General features: G+C 40.1%; 1 protein-coding gene across 1 annotated transcript in view; it reads right to left on the bottom strand.

Annotated features, from left to right (window-relative positions):
* Nucleotides 1-21,376, bottom strand: part of PFKM (phosphofructokinase, muscle) — a 34,841-nt gene extending 13,465 nt beyond the window's left edge. Inside the window, exons 1-11 of the mRNA XM_029284380.1 lie at nt 21,131-21,376; nt 14,617-14,690; nt 12,463-12,540; nt 9,413-9,602; nt 8,234-8,399; nt 6,943-6,987; nt 5,676-5,784; nt 4,504-4,599; nt 3,554-3,646; nt 1,594-1,719; nt 194-258 (exon numbers count right to left, since the gene is read on the bottom strand). Coding sequence (XP_029140213.1) covers nt 194-258; nt 1,594-1,719; nt 3,554-3,646; nt 4,504-4,599; nt 5,676-5,784; nt 6,943-6,987; nt 8,234-8,399; nt 9,413-9,602; nt 12,463-12,540; nt 14,617-14,690; nt 21,131-21,221 — 1,133 coding nt within the window. The 5' untranslated portion in view covers nt 21,222-21,376. The remainder of the gene's footprint in view (nt 1-193; nt 259-1,593; nt 1,720-3,553; nt 3,647-4,503; nt 4,600-5,675; nt 5,785-6,942; nt 6,988-8,233; nt 8,400-9,412; nt 9,603-12,462; nt 12,541-14,616; nt 14,691-21,130) is intronic.
* Nucleotides 21,377-22,208: the final 832 nt, after the last annotated feature.

Below are 22,208 nucleotides of genomic sequence, written 5' to 3'. Positions count from 1 at the left end.
GTACTTCAGATATCTTGTGACAGTAGCACTGCCTTAGGATAGTCTTTCTGACACCACATGTCAGAGAATGGCAGGACCAAATCTAAAATAAATTGAGCCACCCTTCCTGTTTCTTCCTCCTTGTTGTCCCCTTTCTCTTTACCACCTTTTGGTTTCTCCACTTTCCTATCTTTCTGTTCAAACTAAGCCTCACCTTCCTCTGAGTTTGAGAGCATCATCGAATCGTCCTTCAGTCATTGCTGTTGTGACATCTTTGGTCTGTTGAAAGAAGTGGAAATGGTTACCTGATTCATATGCACAGAGCTTGCCCTTTGCCTGTAAAATATTCCATCATTTACTCAAACAAGAAGTTGGGGAGAGGATAATATTTATCTTTTTAGAGGGAGATGGGCCATCTTGGCTTGGTGTCATAACTGCAGATAGTCCTCACTTAATGATGGTAATTGGGACCAGAATTTTCATCACTAAGCAATGTGATTGTAAAGAGCGACATCACATGACCATACCACACCACTTAGAGCAGGGGTTCTCAACCTTGGCAACTTTAAGACTTGTGGACTTCAACTCCCAGAGGAATGGACTTCAACTGGCTGAGGAATTCTGGGAGTTGAAGTCCACAAGTCTTAAAGTTGCCAAGGTTGAGAACCCCTGACTTAGAGACAGCAATCCCAGCACTCCTATTGTTGTTAGTGAGGTTCACGGGTCATTAAATGAGGACTTCCTTTCAACTTCCTGCCAGATTCCCACAAGCAAAGTCAACAGCACGAAGTCTCAAGTCCCAAGTAGTTGATAAACAGGCCAGCAGGCAGATAAGTGCTGCTGCCGGGCAGGGAAGGGTGCAAATACATTCGAAGGGAAGGATGGTCAGTGAGGCAGCACAGCTGGGCCAGAGGTGGCTTCTGCAAAGTGTGGGGAAATGCGAGCACCTTACCGGAATGACTTGCAACCTCCTCTACCAACTTCCCCATTGGTTTTGCTTGTGGGAAGCCAGCAAGGTAGGTTGCAAATATGTGACCATGGGACGTGGCAACCCCTGTAAGTGGAAGCTAGTTGCCAAATACTTGAATCACGGTCATGTGACTGCTGGGATGCAACTTCAGTGACCGATCGTAAGTCCCACTAGTTCAGCGCCTTCATAAATGGTCACTGAATGAGTGGTCATTAATCAAGGACTGCCTATATTTGAAAATTACATGTGGTCAAAGTGCAAAACAACAGATAATATTAAATCTATGAAAAGAAGAAAAAACATCAGGTTCTACTGAATGTTAAAACAGATATATTGTTTTGTTGCTCTTCCCCTACAAGATAATAACGTCGATGATGCTTTTCTGCAAACAATTTTTTTTCTAGCTTTCTTTAATCGGGCTTTTTGAAGACTGGTAAAGATTCTGCTGATTATGGAAATTGCTGAGCAGTTTTACTAGACGATAGCCTAGGTCTTTCTTCCAAGCACATTAGAAGGTACCATTTTTGGAGAAACTGGAATTGTTCCGAAAGAGAAAGGGTTTGTTAACACAACAGAACCTACCCATATATGAAGGAAGATAAAATAATCTCCCACAGATTAGTGAGATGGGAGAGAAAGCTTACCACTTGAACACACTCCATGAGAGGAAGGCGGATGGCTTGATTACCAGACAGACTGACAACACATGCTGGGGTATCTGGAGTTCCTTCCATCAAAGCCATAACGGCTTCCACACCCATTCTGCTTCCCTGTGAGATTAAAAAAAAATGGGGTTCTTTAAAAATTATATTAGGGAAATTGGGATTTCTCCCAGAATTTCATCCCAGGTTATCCTATGACGGCCTGTAGCACATCTAGATGATGGAACAGCCTCAGGAAAGGTCCCTCCCTGCTTATTCCAGTATTTTCCTTTACTTAATTAAGTCACTCTGGTTCCTCAAGTAGACAATCTAACATTTCATATTAAGCCTGTAAGGGACTCATGTTGCTGCTGTTTATCCTCCCCTAATTTGGTACATTACTTAAGGAGTAGGATTGTGATTGTGTTTTACTAGAATCCCCCAAGCCTGCAGCTTCAATGGTAGTATGGAAAATAAGATTACTTAAACATCATACTGTATTTAATTATATCTTATAGCCCTGCACTTTCCAAACTGAGATTGTTTTCACACCCAGGAAAAGGAGGGAAAAAAAAGAAATCGACCTCACAGCTCTTTGCCCCAAGAAGCTGAAGTATTTTTTATTGTTTAACTAATTACATTTTAGGAAGATACAGCTGAACTCATGTTCAGTGCCAAATTCAAGCATGAAATATAAAGTTATGAGACTGAGCCTCTGAACATACCCAGGCAGTTTTTTCAATAACTATGAAGAACTGCTGCCTATACCAAATGATCAAGAATTAGACCATATAGAGGTTTCCTTAATTTTGATAACATTTTTTAAAGGGGGAGGCACTAAAACATGCCTATACCTCCTAAGTAGCTATACTTTTTCTCCAGTCCTGTTGAAGAAAAAACTCTGTTTGTTATTAGAAGGCCGTTTGGTGATTAGAACCTACTTCATCAGGTTGATGAAGTCTTAACGTTACTGAAATAAAACAATACAGCTTAGCTTTTCTTAGAACAGTGATGGTGAACCTATGACATATGTGTTAAAGGTGACATGCCATGTCACTGTGGGTGACAGCCAGCATTCACCATCACTCAACAACTATTAAAGAAAACATGTCCCATTCTTGTGTGATTTTTGAAGGCTGACGAGGCTATGCAAGAACAGGGCCTCTGGACCCTCTGGAAGTTGTGGGAGAAAACCATGATCTTGCATGGCCGCCCAAGCCTCCAAAAATTGCCTCAGAACAAGTTAGGTTTTCATGTGGGGTATTGGAAGCTGCACATGGCCACCGAAAAGCGTTGTCCAAAGAATGAAAACTTTGTGTGACCTGGAGCAGCCTCAGGTAAGGCTGCAGCGACTTGACAACAGAAAGAAAACACGTGTCGGTGTAGCAGATTCTGGGGAATGCTGGGCCATGAGGACAATTGTGCCATTCCCCAAGGTTCACCTGCCTTGGGGAATGGCGTGAGGTGGCCTTTTTCAGTGGAGGCAGTGGGACTAGGACTGAAGTCAAGGCCTGGGCCTCTACTTCAGGCCCAACGTCAGTCCTGCTACTGAATGCCACTGGTCAGGGTGGTCTAGATGGGTTGAAAGGGAGATAGAAAATTGCTTCTTTTTTCTTCGGGGGTTGTGGTGGTGATGACACACCAGAGTCAAGTTAGGTTTTTTCTGAATTTTTGACATGCTGATTGCCATCACTGTCCTAGAAAGATCACAGGTCCTTCCTGTTTTTCAGCCCCACTGTTTACAGTCTGAATGACTGCATGAGATGCTGCAAGAATCTTTCCTATTTTTGAAAATGCTCATTTGCTCATCTCCTGAAAATTTATGCCAGAAATTTAGCAGCCTATGAGTGCAAGAGTCGAAAGGGCCAAGAAGCTTAAATGCCTGCTTTGTGTTCCAAAACTTAATGAAGTTAAATACAGCATCGGGGAAACACATCTAGAACAGAAGGGTTTGTTTTTTTACCAGAACACGATCAAAGGCAGAGGGAGTCCCACCACGCTGCACATGTCCTAGGATAGTGACTCTTGTATCAAAACCCAGGTGTTTCACAACTAGCTGCAGAAGGAATAGAAATACAATAATTGACGCGTTTGACAAATTCTACAATTACATGCAATTCCAATTACAGTGGAATGCAGCCTCCAGAATTATGCGGATCTCAACATTCTTCCCCTCGAATCATGTTTCTAGCTCTCAGGATTTTAAAGTCTTTTGGACAGGCTGCATGCAGTTGCATGTGTTCAGGAGAGTTGCTTTAAGTGTCTGTTGGACTATGGGGAGCATCTGCATTGAGGGGGGAAAGGAATAAGGAGATGATGCCTGATTTTCTTGTGAATGCATATACAGCTATGGCAAGGTGGGAAGCTACCTGGAAACTGTATCTGCTTCTTAAACATCATTCTTCTTTCATTCTTCTGCAAATTCTATTTTATGCCCAGACTTCTATTTATTGGGAGGGGGGAAGGGGATAACTGACTTTTCTTCAGTGACTAGTACTTCCATTGGAACCAATTTGTAGCCACTCCCATGAAATGTGTCTACAGGTCCTTAACATTTGGAAACCCCAATGACTTAGTTAATAGGTATCCAACTATATTTCACTTGCAATGAATTCCCCAGGTGAGAAACATGGAGGAAAGAGAGAGAAAAACAAGCATGAAACCTTTCCCGGTTTGCTAAGAATTTTGCAATTGAGGAGGAAGCATTCAAATACTAGATCTTACACCCTTTCAACGCATCTTATAGTAGCAGAAACTAATTAAAATTTCACTTCTTAATTTGCCCGTTGGTCTGAACTGGATCTTTTGACTGCCCCGAAGCACAAAGTTGACTTCCCACAAAGCTTTATTTTGGCTCCCCCACAGTGTTAGGCAATGAATGAGTCAATTACAAACAAACCCTGAGTCACTCACAGCCTTAATGTCTTCAGAAGTGATGGCTTTGCCATGTCTGTCGATGGCTCCTTCAGCCACAATAATGATGTTCAGTCTTGAGCCTCGAGTTCTTGTCTGCAAGAAAAGGAAGGAAAACAGATCAATTTTAAAATGGGATTCAGTCTTGGGTTTTGAGAAATGGGATCTATCAACCTGCAGAAGACCTTGTTGAGAGAAAGACAGGGAAGAGCCATCCTGGGAATTCCCTTCGATGGGTCAGTGACTGTGATAGAAGTGATCATTATGTCCGCCTGGCTAGTAGGGGCACAGGTTACTCTTACACACAGCATTAAACCAGCATTGTGGTTTTTTTTAAAATATAATAATAACTTGAAAAAAGTCATAGTGGCTTACTTTGAAGGGAATGTTTAGGGGGCTCATACTTACAGGTCAAATGAAATTTATTTATTTATTTATTTATTTATTAAATTTATATACCGCCCTATCTCCCTTACGGGACTCAGGACGGTGAACAGGTGATACTAAAAACCACAATAATAAATAAATAGTTTCTGTTCTAAAATCAAATTAAATAACAGGCCTGTTCTAAAAACACCCCATACAAAACCCCCCACTAAAACATAATCAAACTACGCCAGGCCGGCCGCACGGAATAGATGGGCCTTCAGGGCTCGGCAAAAAAGGCGCAGGTCCGCAACTGTACGTAGGTCGGGGGGTAGGTCATTCCAGAGGGCAGGAGCTGCCACAGAGAAGGCTCTCCCCCTGGGGGTCGCCAGCCAGCATTGTCTGGCTGACGGCACTCTAAGGAGGCCCTCTCTGTGGGAGCGGACTGGTCGAAGGGAGGTGTTTGGTAGGAGGCGGTCTTGCATTTCTCTTATGAGAAATGTATTTCTTTCTTACTATTATTTTTATCATTGTGCTAGAGTTTTGAAAATGTAATGAGGTTAAATTTAAGATGAGGTTTTGACTGTGAGACCCCGTGTACATACTGTATTACTTTGGGAAATCCCAAAAATTGTTTGACTCACTTTGTTGCGATATTTGCTTTATTGCGATGGTCTGAAACTGGATCCACAATACCTCTGAGGTATGCCTATGTTTACTAAGAAGCAAATTTCACTGCTATTTCCAAGGAAGCTTTGCATATTAGTCACCAGTTTTCAAATTTGGATAGTTCGTATTTTATTTACCTCGGTTAGCCTTCTGCACAAGTGTTCCTCCCAGCCATCTTCTGGTGGGGATTCTGGAATGAAAACCCAGTCTGCACCACTTGCCAACGCTGTAATAAGGGCTAAATAACTAGGAGAGGAATGAAAAAAATGGAATGTGACCTTTTACCACCGTGGTGCAAGACTTTACTAGCACAATGCCTGAAAACTCCAAGATAGGAAGGTGCTGTCTCAAAAAACAGCTGGATTATCTGTGGTCTCCCAGATATTGCTGGGGTGCTGTTCTTAGCAGCTGTAGTTAGAAAGACCAGTAGTAAAAATGTTCATAGACATTTAGAAAAACCAATGTTGAGGGTGTCAAGGTTCCGATAGACAAGACCAAATAAATCAGAACTCCGAGGCTAGAGGTTTCCTCAAAGAACATGTTTATTGGCTACATAGTATCAGCACGGTCAAAAGTGAAACCAAGTCTGAAATCCCCTTCAAAGAGAAACAATATTACAAAGTTGAACTTCCCACCCCAATGCTATGCAATCAACTACGTTCCCCAATAGAAACGTTTGGCAGGCTTTCTAACTAAATGTCATGCCCCCATATCTAACAGATAGAAATGACCTTGGTTCCCATGGGACAGTAAAATGTTTAGACTAGTACAAATCCTCCGCACCCCCTCCCATTCTTGTGTCAACCTAGAACGAGCAAAATGGCTGCAGCCAGGTTCGTGGTAGAGTTGACAGAGGGATGCTCAGGTTTATTTAATAATATCTGGAAAACAACAAGTTATCCACTCTTGAACTGCACACTAAAGCAAGACTTGGCAAAAAATATAGTACTTCTTATCCTCTAGAGAAAACTGACAGCTTTCTGCTTTCAATACCCAAATGTTGGGCTGACCTATTCTTTCAATGTTCTCCACAAGCAACAAAATTTCAATTCTATTTTTAATAAATTGAAGTTTTCATCCAGAAAAATTGTGATTAACTATAATTAGTGAAAAAAACTTGATCTCAAAATCATAATTTACAAAACTGCCTTGATTGTAATAACTGTAGTCAAGCTTAATCACATTTACACTTTGGTGACCCCCTAATCTGAAATTGAAGGAAGATATTCCAATTACCTTCTCATGCCAAGCTGAAGGAATTAATACTAGGACCTAGGGAAGTAGGAGCAAGAGGACTGGACCATTCTCACAACCATTATTCATATATTAGTAATTATGATTTAATAGTTTTAGGTCAATTTTTCCACATTAAACCAATCACAGTATAACAAAACAATTTCCTACCCACAGTGACGTCCCATCACTTCCAGCACAAATGTTCTCTGATGGCTGTAAGACAAAACCAAAGTAAAAATACTGACAGTATCCATAAAACACATTTATTTGCAAGTATTCATATATTCATAAAGCTCAAAGCAGGAATAGAACTAGGTAGTTTCTGCAGAAAATTAAAAATAAAATTTTACTTCTGTGATTTGCACTTTTGACTGATTCTTGACCCAATGTGCTGTTTCTTATTCTGAAAGTTTTATTTGTTTTAATATGTTGGAATATAGATCTTTATAGATACAGCAGTTTGAGAATGAGAATATTGACCAAGGAAACTGAATAAAATAATAAAAAAGGTTAGAAAATCTTGTCAAATAAGAAAAGAATAAGACAGAAACAGTAGAAGGAATGGCAGACTTTAGTGAGCCTTCCTTCCTTCCTTCCTTCCTTCCTTCCTTCCTTCCTCCCTCCCTCCCTCCCTCCCTCCCTCCCTCCTCCCTCTCCCTGATTCCCCCCCCACATATATGTCAAGGTGTATAACGTCTGTTAGATGTCATTCAAAACCCTGCAGAAAAATCCAATGACCTGCCATGTCTGGGAACTGGAGCAATGAATTGTGAGCCTGGAAGATGTGTGTATGAACTGTAAAATCTGAGAAGGAAAGAATGAAACTGAATGGATTTCTGCACAGGGAGCAATATTTTGGCATAGGATCTGATTATTTCAATGCATGTTTCATATCATGGGAATTTACTTGTGTTATTCTCACACTTATTTTTCATCCTGAAATACTCCAACTGCTGTACATATCCTACTTGAAATTTCATTCAGACACAACTTTTTCAAATTTTACTACGATGCAATATAGCATTTGCCTTTCTAATAACTAATAAGTTCATATCCAGAAGTAGGGATACATATCAGGTAGAAAATAATGGGTGTGATCCACCCATCACTCCTATATATATTTCTGGAATGTTATGTTTTTGGACAAGCCCATTCTTTGCCCTTTTTTGTGACTGCTTACTACTCTATAATAGACTATTTGTCAGTCAAGTTGGCATGTGCATGTTCAGCCTATAACAGGACTGTTAGAGATTAATATTATTTTCTGCATGTTTTTTCTTTCTGGCCTTGTTTATTTTTCCCTTGCATAGCAAAGAGGAAAAAGTTTCTGTTTTTCATAGTTGATTTAATTCTGTTTCCCCTCCCCCTTTCTCATACTTAATTCCTGCCCAAATACCATATTGTCATGTTTCTTGAGGAATATTACAAAATGGTGGAATATAATATCTACGGGCTTTACCTTTGGGCAGTGGTGGTGATGGCATCCACTATCTCCATTATCCTGTGGAGGGCAGAATCTGTACCAATGGTCATGTCAGTCCCACAAAAGTCATTGTCAATGGAACCAACCATCCCAACAATGTTCAGGTAGCTGGACTTCTTGGCTTCTTCTATTGTGATGCCCCCTTAAGGAGAATAGAGAACCAATTAATATCAGCAGAGATTCTAATAATGTCACTGTTGCAATTCATTCTTCATTTGAAGAAAAAGAAAATGAGAAACCTCTGGAGGCCAGGTCTTAGAAAGGCAGCATTTTAGCCTGGTTCTTTTACACTAAGAGTTGCCACAAAAGAAAAAAAAAATCTAGCTTAGACGAACAAGCAAAACTATGAAGATATGGAAAGACACTTTTGGCTGTCTCAGAATTGCAGTAAATCACATATTTTGGACTATAACACAGCACACAAACTGTGGCTCTAGTGGGAACACTTCAGAGATGCAGAAATGTCCAGGAATGTGGGTTTGTAGAGCAAAATGTGATTCAGAGTTCATAAGAGTGCCTGCAAAATGTGTTGGAAACACTGTAAGGCAGGGGTGTCAAACTGCCGGCCCTTGGGCCAGACGCATCATGCGGAAGCCATGCCCACCCCATTGCCGGCAATGGCAAAACTCTCCTGATACTTTGCGCGACGTCACGTGACATCACGAGTTTGACATGTCTGCTGTAAGGCAACTGCATTTTTTCCTGGGACTCACAGTGTGACTCCAGGAAAAGAGACATTTGGCTTAAATTGTTCCTAAGAGATTGCTATCTGAACTTTGTTGCATTTTGCATTTTGAATCTGCATCTTTGCTTAAGCTTTAATATTCACAATCAGGGCAGGGAAACTTGGGGAATACTCCTAATCTGCCTTACTGAGACTCTGGTTCTAGCCACTGCCCATCTCTTGACCCAGAGATCAGATTGGTCAGTAAAGTTTTATCTTCCCATTAGAGAGTGGAAGTGAGAGCGTCATCATGATTTAAAGAGGACTTGTGAATCAGCCAGGCAAAGGCAATGATGTTCAATTCTGCAACAAAGTGGATCAAGCAAGAAAAAAAAAAAGATCCAATTGCAACAGATAGGTCACATTTTTGAATCTGGCCTGTATTTAATTTTGACCTCACTTCTTAACTTGCCTTTGCACAACTGTGGTACCTGTCTTAACCAGCTCCTGTAGCAAATTGCTCCATTCTGCTCGGAAAGTGTCTGCTCCAGTCAAACTTCCATCACCACCAATCACACACAGGTTGGTTATTCCTCTCTTTACCAGGTTGCAAGCAGCTTTCAGGCGTCCTTCCCTCTTGCGGAAGTCCATGCACCTAGCACTTCCGATTACTGTGCCCCCCTGAAAGAAGACAAGAAGAAGGATGAGTTCGGAAGCAACATGGTTGCTGCTATGATCAAAAAGAAGTCGCTCACATTCACTAGAAAATATTCGTACATATTTCTATTTATTTTCTTGAGATCTTTGGTTTGGAGGCATATGAACACTATTGGATGTCTCTCCAGAAAGTTAACAGAAACTCGATACAAGGAACTCATTTGTCTTCTCCATTGTACTAAGAAACATCAGTTATATCTGTCAGTCCCACTACATAGACCAACCTATAAAATGCTACACTTCTCTTGTTTGTAAATCCATTATATTGTCCTGATTAAAGCATTTTCATAATCACTAAAATCTTCATTGCAAATGCTGGAGCAGTGTCCAAGAGTGCACAAGAATGCTTGTAAATATCATTGCCTAAATGATCTGTGGACAAATTTATCTTCTGCTTCTCCAGCCACAGTACAGGATCTTGATAGTGACTGAGAGACTTAACGGGAACAGAATCCTCTGCAATCCTTGTTTATTAAATCCAAACAACCCTTCCTCCCCACCAATGCAAGTATGGCTGCAGGCAAAGGTTATCTCCAATTTCAAGTTATTTTGGGCTTCAAGACATTCATTGTGACCCCAGCTGAGATGGTATCATTACATTTAAGATACATGACCTTGCCAGCAATCCCAACCAAAGCAAAGGTCACGATGTTCTAACGATCTCAAGGCACCGATCCCTTTATAAGAGGTAGATCTAATTATCTTCTGTTCGATTAAGTTAATTGAATATGAAATTATAAGATTAAAATTCATAAATTTATGAGAAGGTAATGTAGAAATGCACAGGTTAGAACTTGATTACTTAAAAATCACATGGGTATAATTGCTCCAATGATATTATATTGTATATTACTGCACTTTCTCTTTATCACTGTAAGGGGTAGAATGTTAAAACAAACTGGGAGAAAGCTCTACAGGGACTTAATCATGTAAGGTCAAACAGGTATTTGCCTGGGTGATCAGCTTTCTACTAATCTCCAACACAGAGTCGGACAGAGCCTTCCTTATCTACATGTAGAGCGTGTTTTTTTATTTCAGCTTCAGCTCTATCAACCCTCATTGTTAGCAACAGCTGGCTTGAAAAACTACACTGCCATATATCCTTTAGGAGTTGGATTTTCCAGACTGTGTTAAAATAATTATAAAGAATTTTAGCAGCTAAAGAATCCTAGTAAAACAGTTTAAGCCACTAAGTAATTTGACAAACATAGGCTCCCACCATAAGGAGGTCGTACATATTCCAAGTCTTGCAGATAAATTAGAGTTTCAAAAGAAGTAGGGGACATGAAATATATGAATATTTTAAAATGTGAATTAGTTTTTAGCAGATACACACCTGCAAAGCATATAGGATCTGGGAGCTTACCGGTATCTATATTTTGAATATCTTAATAGTCGCTGGTCTCTGTGATTCCTTTTATAATTAATGGATGGTCTTTTCTTTCCTTAGTTTAATTGTTGGACTTTGCAGTAGTTTATTCTGTCAATCAAATTATTTATCTATATATTAAAATCTTCATAGCTTCCAAGCTTATAGTCAGGCTGGTTGGGATTATCAGAGTTGAAGCAGTACATATAAAAAACCCTCAGACAGGGAAATCTGGACTGTTGCATTTAGTTGAAAGATCACTATCTGGCTTTCTTGTTGAGGTTTAGCCCAGTAACCAAAATGCTCCCTCCATGCCTAGAGGAAGTTGATATTTCGATACACTTGTATGTCATACGATACATCCATATTAACACTAACCCTAACATTCTTTGTACTTGTTTTGATGGGCACTGTAATAAACATTTACCTTCAAACCACAACCAACTGAAACTGGATCTCAAATTCACTTGGAAATAAACTCCCTAGTTGACTGTATCCATACAATTAATGTGTAAATCATTAGCATGGTGTCTCTTGCTACTCTTTGTTCCTCCTGATGCTGATAACTCACCAAAATAGCACAAACACTAAGAAGGAATAAGTAGAAATTGCAAGGGCAGATTCAGAATAAAATTAGGAAACATAATGGAGTAGAACCATGGAAATATACTTTGTTCTCTGGTGCTGTCAGAGACTATGCCAGTGATGGCGAACCTTTTAGAGACTGAGTGCCCAAACTGCAACCCAAAACCCACTTATTTATCGCCAGGTGGGGGTGGCCCACTGAGTGGGCGTGGCTGTGGTGGTCATGGCAGATTGGGTGGGCGTAGCCAGCTCAATGTTGCTTGTGGGGAGGGACGCCTGTGGGGGCTGGGCAGGGTTGGGGGAGATCCAGGGGGTCTCTGGCAGGTGGGGCAGTGGGCAGGAGGCTCGCGAGGCAAGGGGAGGCAGGGCAGGGGTGCCATTGTCACAGGGCAAGGTGAGTCAGGGGCCGGGGTGGCTGCTGCCTGACACCATTAGCCCCTGCACACAGAGGCCAGCGAGCACATGGGTGCTGGGATGCACCTGGCCATGTGGGACCTCGGCGAGTTAGTGGGCGGCTCGTTGAAGAGGGACAGTTGCCATCTCCAGAGCATGGCGCGTGTGCCCACAGAGAGGGCTCTGAGTGCCGCCTCTGGCATGCGTGCCATAGGTTCGCCACCACTGGACTATGCCCTTGGATCTCCTGGAACTACAACTCCCAAATACCCCAGTGAACATAGCCAATGGGTATTTTGGGAGTTATATTTCTAAATATCTGGAAGACATCAAAACTATTTTATAGCTTCATTTCATTTGAGCTTCAAAGGCCTTTTTGGAAATCTTAGCTCGAGCATCACTTATGATGGGGATGACAGCTCCTTGCCATTTGAAACATGAGTCTGGAAGACTGAAAATCAAGGCAAACTGACTCACCAGCTGCAGCATCATAGATACACTTTCCCATGTTGCTTCCTTAATGTTATCACCACCATCCACAAGCCCTTGGTAACCCTGGAACAAAAGGGCAGAATAGATTATTGAAAAAGAACTAGATAAGGTGAGATATTGTAAAGGAAGGCAGAGCTGACCTTGGGAATAGGGAAGGAATGAACAAGACATTAAGGATGACCTATAAAAGAGATTATCAGAGGAAAACATGAGGAAAAAAAACTGAAAATAAACTTGTCTTGATGCTATTTAGAAGATGGGAGGAGAGAAACCTGGACAAGCTTTCAAGATTTTGTTACTATATCTTAACACCACAAAGAGCATTTCTGCTACCCCAGCCAAGTGTTTTTCTTGACCTACCTCAAAGGACTGAGAGATACATATAACTTAATTGCATAAGGGGGAATGCTCAAGATAAAATGTCTTTTAAATACGGTACAAGGCAGGGCCAGATTTGGCCAAGATGTGGAATTTCTGGAATGGTTCCAGGTTCTTTAGCAACTGAGAACATTGAATAGGAAGCAACGGAACAAGAGGCATTCTGAATCTGAGTTCTTGGCATTATTGTAACGGGTTTGGCATAACCAAGACTACAGTATGCTATTCATGCTGTCCTGTTCTATTCTGTTTTCCAGCAGCCATTAGTGCAGGAATTAGGACAACATAAGCCAAGAGCATCCTTTCACCAATATGGACATGGCAATGTGATATAATCTTCAAATGTGCTCAGTGCTAAGCCAAACACAAGAAAGGCACAAATTCAACAGTGTCCTTAAAAGACACCAAAGTGGGGAGTTTTCCAGAATATAACACAAATAACCCATCCCCAGCTCCATAACTGTGGCCTTCAAATCCCCCAGGATAGCAGTACCAAAATTTCACTGCAATCCATTAAATAATGGCAATAGAATTTTGGGGGAATTTGGGGGTAAAGTATTAGATGTAAAGCTTCTGAATCACTTATCATTACCCTAAAATATTTTTTAAATGTAACAATTCCAACCATGCTCCAGCAGGGGTCCACAGCAAACCTAGTGAAGCAAAATCTACACACGTTCATGCACACACTGTCGTCATGTAAATACTGTAATTATGTGTCCCAATGCAATTATTCAAATCAAAGAATTTGCATGATATGCATCATGCATGTTTCATCATTTGCCATGCTCTCCATTTATGCCCCATTCTCTCTTGTGATATGGCCCCACCAAGCTACATTCCTGTGGTCCTCAGTTCCGAAAACAAAAACTAAAGCATAAAAAAAGTCAGTGTTCCCTTTTTCGAATTCAAGAGCTTCTAAGGTCACCGAGCAAAATAGAGTGAAATTCTCCCATCTTTCCTTGGACTTTTCACACCAAAAAACAGAGAAATGACCAGAAAATAAAAGATAGAATATTACATTGTTTGAATGCTCTCCCCATGAAAATGCAAAGGTTACAATTAAATTCTCATCTGGACCATTCCCATGTCAAAATGCTGAAATACTGCAATTACCAATGTACAGACAGAAATATGGGGACAAAAGAGAGTATTTTTAATAGTTTGGATTTAGAAGTATATGGTTTGGCCTACAAGGTACGAGGAAGAAAATAGAGTGCCATTTCAAAATGAAGATCATCCTATATAAAACCTCCATGCAGGTACAGAAAATTATACATCTTTTAGAAGAGATAAATTATAACCTTTTCCCCTGTCTATGAATAGATGTATATTTGTGTCGGAATACTCTTGGCATACATGCAGATTACCCATGTTATTTGAAAAATATTGGGAGAAGACAAGGGTTTTGGAAGGACTTATTGTGCTTAAACAAAATTTTTGTACATAGGAAAAAAAAATGGGAGAAGTGGTTTGGCACACCAAGGAATATTCCAAACTGGTATGCCTATCCCTCTTGACAGACTAAAATGGTATGGCCCACCTCAGGATTGCACCACTATCCCCTGTGGGTTGAGTAGATTAGGCCAAAATTCAGGGGTGAGGGATATTGCTGCCATACTCCCTTATGCAGGTCAGGCTAGCTAGCAGGAGTGTTAAATGCCAAGTTGTCAAAGTCAGCAATTCCCCTTCTTTGCTCCAACTGCAGTGCTTAACAAAGCTAACCAAGACGTCATCGAGAGAACCATCCCATCTACTCACCTCATGAACAAAATATACTTTGGCACCAGTGTATATCCCCACTCGAACCACTGCTCGCACAGCAGCATTCATACCTATTCGGAAAGGGGAAAGAAGGAACAGATGTGGCATTTATACCTGCAAATCACATGTGGAGTATGTTTTTGCATTAACTTTGAGCCAGTCAATCACTCTCAATCCAATCTGCCTCACAGGATTGTTGTCATGGGGAAAATAGGAGGACTGTGTGTTGGATACATTTGCTGAATTGAGCTACTTGTAAAAATAGTAAAGGTAGGATACAAATAAATAAATTAATACCAATACATTAATCATTCTGGGATCTGCAAGGTTTCCCCATACTTCTCCCAAAATTGAGCTGCAGAAACAAAAGATTCCTGGAGGCGTTGATTTTTTTTTTTTTAAGGGTTATGCTTTCAACAGGATCTTCATTTCCTATTAAATCACAGAAGAAGCCCAAAGCAGAAATTTTCCATCTATAGCTCTGAACAGGACTATACTTTCTTCTTTGGCCCAGGTGCATAATTTGGGGAAGTTCTTGGACTTATAGTTCCTGCTCAAGGAACAGATAGCAGCTGTGGGCAGGAAAGCCTTCACCAAAAAAATCATTTAATGTGTCATCTGCATCCATACTTGTACATACTCTGCATTGATCAAGTTGTATGTAGACTATTGCAATGTGCTGTATCTGGGGCTGTTATTGAAGACCACTTGGAAGCTAGAACCCGTTCACACATAGCTGCACAGGCAGTGCGTCCACATAACATTCCTGCTCTGTGAGCTGCACTAGTTCCCAGTAGGCTTCCAGACCTATTCAAGTTATGATTCACTAGTTATCACTTAAGTCAGTGATGGCGAACCTTTTAGAGACCGAGTGCCCAAACTGCAACCCAAAACCCACTTATGCATCGTCATGTGCCGGGTGGGTATGGCTCATTGGGTGGGCGTGGCCCATTGAGTGGACATGGCTGTGGTGGTAACGGCAGACTGGGTGGGACTAAAAAGTTCAATCAATCAATTCCAACTTTGCAAGATCTTTTTTTTCCTGCGAGAAGTTGAAATTGACTGATTGATTGAACCTTTTTTTTTTTTGCACACGGCGGCAGAGGCCTAAAGCAAAAAGGTTTTATAAAACCCAGCTGAAGGCCTAGAACTGGGTGACGGCGTGCGTGCCCACAGAGAGGGCTCTGAGTGCCGCCTCTGGCACCCGTGCCATAGGTTCGCCACCACTGACTTAAGTCATAGTGCCTTGTTATCCAAGGGATATCTCTGTTAAGTAGTTTTTAGCTGTCTTACACAATTGGTCAGAACTGGCATGCTTTGATCTCAACAATTAAACAGCAGCATCTGATGGGACTCTGTTGCAGCACTGCTTTAGAGAATGTTCCCACACAACTTCATATGGCCCCTACCCCAACCTTATTTAAACAAACCTTAAAATCTGATTCTTCATTCAGGCTTTGGATTAAAGTGAGTTAAAGATTCCTTCTGGGATGGTTGGTCTGGTAAAGTTTGCATTATATTGCCAGATGTGTACCTTTTCTTATTTTTTGTTTTATATTATTTTATATATTATATTACATTGTTTTATATTTAAAATACCCAGAGCTATGATGGAACTGAATACTTTTATTTAGTTATTTAAAAGATACCAAAAAAAACCCCACCCAAGTACCAAAATTGTGCTATCTGAATGCTTTGCTTACCAAGAAGATTGTCTGATTGTCTGCTGGGGCAGACTAAAGGAATTATAATTCAGGGGAAAGGCGGAGTAAGCAAAATTAGTACAGTAACAGAGAAGTGATGGTTTGAGCAGATAGTTCAGATCTGGATGCCCTGAAAATGTACAATGAATTTTGCAAGAGTAAATAAGAGTAAGGAGCAGAAAGATGGAACAGTGCTCCTTGGTGGGCAAAAACCATAGTTACTTATGAATATACATGAGCTTAGATCAAATATTTTCCAATTTGTGATATGAAGCAGCCAGAACAAGGTAAAGAGACCAACTTGAGGCCTGTAGCTTACAAATAGTCACAAAGTAGTAGCCTGATACTCTTGAGAATCTTTTAGCCTGCAACTATTTCTTCAGAAACCACTTAAAGGTAGGCCAGTAGTTCATTCACAGGCTTCTATTCTTTTAAATGGCTATTTTAAAAAGTTGCCTTCTATCAGGGTGACTAATAGAGGAGGAAGAAAGATCTTCATGAAAGAGTTTTTAAGTTAAGTTAAAGCTGCAAAAGCCTTGGGACAAGAGGAATGGGCCTGCAAGGAACTATACTTTCCCCCCCCAATCAACTTAGGAAAGTAGATTCTGCCTGAAGTAGGTCTCAGGTGAGACAGGCAAACTCAACACCTTCCAGCTGGAATGGAAATGTAGTTAGGAAAAGGGGTGATTTACTAAAGTTGTTGGTTCTCTCAATTTCTATCTGGGTGCCTCAGATGCAAACATGTAGCTATTTCTAGATATAATTACTCCAGACACTATAGATAAAATCCGACCCAATGGGAAAAGAGGTAAGATGGCTGGCCTATAAATTTTATAAATAAATAACAGTTTTCTCAAACTTGCTTTTATAAAAACTTATAGAAGGCAACATCACACTATTGCAATCTGGAAACCCTGATGTTTCCCAAAAAAGACATAAAGATGAGGAATATTCTGACAACAGTTTGAAGGAATTGCTACACATGTACCCGAAAATCTGCCCCTTAATATTTTTTTTGCCCACATTTCCTTTGGAAAATGATACACTTTTCCATTTCCATTCATGATACACTATTTCATTCCAGCCAATAACTTGGCTGGACTACCTTTCTCTAAGAATTAGCGCAGGTTCCAAATTTGTCACAATCACAATTCCATTTTAATATACCAAATGAACATATAAGGAATGTTTGGGATCCTAAGTACAAATACTAATTATTGTTACAATCTGAGTTTTCTAATGACTTTTTAATAAGGACCAATGACACACAAGATCAATGTATCAAATGGGATCTCTGTAGAATGCACTTGTATTCTTCTTTAGATTAGAGTCTCACTCTTATAACCTCTTTGCTACGTCTCCTTCCTTCTTCATCCTGAAGTGATTGTAGCTTTTTGTTGCACCGGCTTACAAGTTACTCATATGCCTCTTCCCTAGGAAGGATTGCCCATTTTATTTTTGAAATGCTGACATTTAAAGTCAAGTGACTGTAGAACAGTCTACTACCATGCCAACTTTCTGCTGGCTCCAAATATACCACACCAGGAGAGGGGATGTAATCCAATGCCAGCCATTATATACCCCCAAACTGTCTCCAGTGGGTGAAACAGGGAGAACCTCTGCATATTCAAAGCAATAGGTGATGGTTAGCTACCACTTTGAAAAAGTCTGCTTTTGAGGCAGGATACATCAGTGTTGCAGAATTGATAAAAAGACACGAACTCAACATTACTAATGAAAACAAAGCCCAGAACCTATTAATCATGTCCAAGAATTACTTTTCACTACAAATTAGAGCGTGGAAATGGTTTGCCGAAGGCTTGCCACAAATCATTAAACACCTCCTCTCTGAATCAACTAATAAAAAAGCAGACAACTCACCATGTTTGAAAATGCTATGTGACTTTTCTGGTTTTGTAATAACCCCAATTAATCAAGGGGCACAGGAGCTTGGGAATTTTAGGAGTGTAGTGCCAAAACCCCCATTTAGTATATTTTATCTATCCTGGGTGTCCTACCCATGGATATCAGTGCTCCAAAATTCCTAGACAACCTAATTATATTTGGGAATTCTGGGAGTTAAAGTCCACACATCTGGAAGGGGCCTTGAGGTTATGGAAAGCTAATTTAGTGTTCAGCCCTAAGAAGGTACTATTTTCAAAAAATGAATTGGAACTATAAGATTTCAAATCCCTACACAAATCAAAAGGATTTAACCTGTTACTGGAAACAAATAAAGTCTAGGCTTCCAAATTGGGAAGTCACCCCAAAGAAGACCTTCTTTTGAACAGCAGACAAATGATCTCAAAGCACAAGCAGTTGATATGGAAGAGGTGCCCATTCAGATACCAAGTGGTAAACCGCTTTGAGCAAGGCAAAGAAAACACACGAAGCAATGTCTCTTTTCCTTTAAGAGGACTTCCCTGGTATTGCCACTTATTTTAGAGCATCTATGTAGTTTTTGTGTATTTTGCACTTCCAAAACATAAGCTAATATGTTACACATTTTTGGCAATTTTGGCTGAACAGTACTCTAGAGAAGTTGCACACGCAAAAAAGGAAGGAATGCATGCAACCTATGCTTGAGCTTATCAACACTGATTTAGTCTATGCATACATTTTCTCCCACAAATTTGGGAAAACTTGGAGAACTCAAATCTAACCTAATTCCGGCCCAGGGCAGAACCACTGAATGATGTATGCCAGGAGAAAACTGAACTGAAATCAAAACAGCCATTGGTGTAATGTGAAGGAGACCCCAAGGAATGTTGGTATACATGCTCTTTTTACCAACCGGGTACCCTCTATATTGGTGCAAATCCCTGTAAACAGCCATTGATCATGTGATCATTCTGAGAGTTGACTCAATACATCCTAAAGGTGGCAATCTGAGCCAGTAAATAGTAGTTTGCCAGTTGTTCAGCTTGTGAATACAAGCAGGACCAGTGCGAGATATTTTTCCATAGAATCTTTTCCTTGAAACTCCCCTACAATCAACCGCTCCTTCCTATAGCCAATTATTGTGGGCAGGTTGGGTTCCAGTTTATACCATAAATAAGAGTTGTATAACTACCAGCTTGAGGGCTGCATGTATTCTGGCCAAAGATTTGGTTGTGTTCTCAAGAACTGTTCCAAAATTGTCCCTTAGTATTAATTTTAATGAAGTAAAAGGAGAAAAGAATGAAAGGGGAATAAGTAAATTAACTATGTTGAATACCTTTAATGAAAACCTAATTAAATCAAAAGAGTCCTAGTTTTTGTTTCAACCCCCACCTACTTTTAAGACCGCAACCTCTGATATGCCATATAAAGGCCAAAAGAATTTCCAGTCTGAAAACACTTGCATAACTCTACTTTAAACCCATCAGTAAGATTTGACCCAGATAAGATGGATCTGCCTCCATGAGTTACCATGGTTTCCCAGGCTATTCTTTGGGTTTTCTATCCATCAATCAGGGATGACCTAGCCTAGCCACATAATGAATGAGCCATTTGTAACAGCTAAAATGTTTTGTCCTTGTACTGCTCACAATTTACAGCAATTTTTGTCTGGCTATTTCTTCCCTAAAAAGATTTTTTTCTAAGATGCACTGCATTTATTATTTTGTACCTGTTCAAAAGAATAATTATGACGAACATGGTAACTATGCAGAATTTCGCAAGGCAAACTGGTAGCCCAACTGTGTGTCCATGAGTGATATTTCAGCTGAGGAACCAATAGGCTGGATTTTACACAATGCTGAAGGTTTGATATTAAAGCAAAGACCTCAATGAATCATGATGCAAGCTTCTGAAATAATTATACAAAGAGTTTTCATGTTGGAGAAAAACAAGCCACTAAAGTCCTAATAGATCAGAATCAGAAAGGGAGATCATATATCATATATATATATATATAGGCTTCTGAAACCAAAAAAAAGTAAACATTAATTTATTTCAATATGAGATGTGTGGGTTTTAGAATATTTTATGTGCTTATGTTACATACTACATACATACACATACATTTTATACACACACACAAAGAGTATATATTTTTTTCCTGTCTTGTGCTATTTATAGTATATTATGCTGGTCTATTGAATTGCTTTCTAATCCACTTAAACAACAACTACCAACAGGAGGTGGACTAAAAGCTAAGATTTGGAAGGGGAAAGCTAAGGAAAAGGAAAAATTAATTGATAAAAGTCTGGAAACCATATTTGTTGAAAAGTGCCCCATTAATCAATAGGCAGAAGGCAGTAAAATTTTTGATCCTGTGAGCAATTGACTTGAGAGGGAAAATGAACAATAAAAGAATCAACCTGACTGCTTTTAAAACAATTTTAAGCAATAGAAATAAGATTAGGGAGGGGGTGCTGCAGCTGAGCAAAATATTTCCCATAAGAAGGCTAGGGGTTGTTGTGAAGAAAGAAAGAATGCCTTGCTAAATAGGATCAATCTCAGTATTCAGTTTCTAACAACTATATCCTCCTTTGAAATTCACAAGGGAGGATGATGGAGAAAAAGTTTCCACAATTGAAAAAACCTCAGGGAGGCTGGGAAAACAACTGTAGGGATAGAGGCAGGGGAAAAGGGACCTGTGTGTCAAATAATTGCTTCACACACTTTTTACTTTGAATAAATTTGCAGCAGACCTATTAGCAGCAGTTTGCAAATTAGTCTAGGGAAATTCCGATAGAATGAAAAAAACAAATACTGGAGTATTTGATTCTGATTCCACTGGGATTTTTGCCATTTGTTTTCCAGGCTATATACAAAGGTAATCCTAAAGCCACGAGAATTCAGAGAACAGGCAATCCACTTACCTTGGGCATCACCTCCGGATGTCAACACAGCAATGGCCCTGCCAATTCCCATCTTGTCAGTATGCTCATGTTTTATTGGTATATGTGCCATTCTCCGAGCTGGAAGATCAACAAAAAGTTCTTAAAGAGGCTGATGGAGAAAAGGCCCGTTGTCTTCCCGACCTCCCTGTTCCTCCTCCCCCTAGGAAGGGCCACGCTGCCTGTGAGGTCCAGAGTGCCCTTCGCAGACCTCTGTTGTCGCTTTTCAAAGTCTTTGTCCCGCCTCCTCTCTGATCAATGATAAGTGAGACTGTCACATGTAAGTGATCCTTGAAGCTGCGTCAGCCACACCTAATCCTAAAGGGTACATGGCCAGCTGTCCTGAGTACCAATGAACAGGAACTCTGAAACGATGTTACATTAACTGTGTTTTGCTTAGGTACTTGTAAGGACTTAGTAAAGCAATCTCTTAATTTGTCTGATATGTTTTTGCTCAACTAAAAGACGATCCCCATTAAATGACCACAATTTTTTAAAGAGAACACATCAGGCAGTTTAGGATAAACAACCATTTGTCTGAAATGGTATATAGGGTTTCCTGCCTGAGCAGGGGGATGAACTAGAAGACCTTTAAGGTCCCTTCCAACTCTGTTATTCTATTCTATTCTATTCTATTCTATTCTATTCTATTCACAAAAAACAGAGATTAAAGTACAGCAGGGACAGGCACCAGAAGACTCTAAACCCCAATTTTGGGGCTCTCAGAGCAGATTCCTCCCCCCGACCAAATTGTGCAATCAAATTTAGCAGATGATCCATTTTGGGCACATGTTCTTCTCTGGTCTATTAAAGTTCAAAAAGCATGACTGCATGGTATATATAATATATAATATGATATATTATTATATTATTTGCTGGATTTAAAGCCCACCTTTCCTCTATAGCTCAAAATGACATTAAAAATCTTTAACCTCCAAAGTTCAGGATGGAGAAGTCCAATCTCTTTTCTGTCATGACACATTCCTGTGGCTAATAAGAAAACATTAGCCCACCCCTGCTGTACAGATTACAGATTCCAAACCACAATGGTTGATTTCAT

Source organism: Protobothrops mucrosquamatus, unplaced genomic scaffold (genome assembly GCF_001527695.2).
Source record: "Protobothrops mucrosquamatus isolate PMUCROS unplaced genomic scaffold, P.Mucros_1.0 scaffold555, whole genome shotgun sequence".
NCBI lineage: Eukaryota > Metazoa > Chordata > Lepidosauria > Squamata > Viperidae > Protobothrops > Protobothrops mucrosquamatus.
This window is presented reverse-complemented; position numbering and strand designations above follow the sequence as displayed.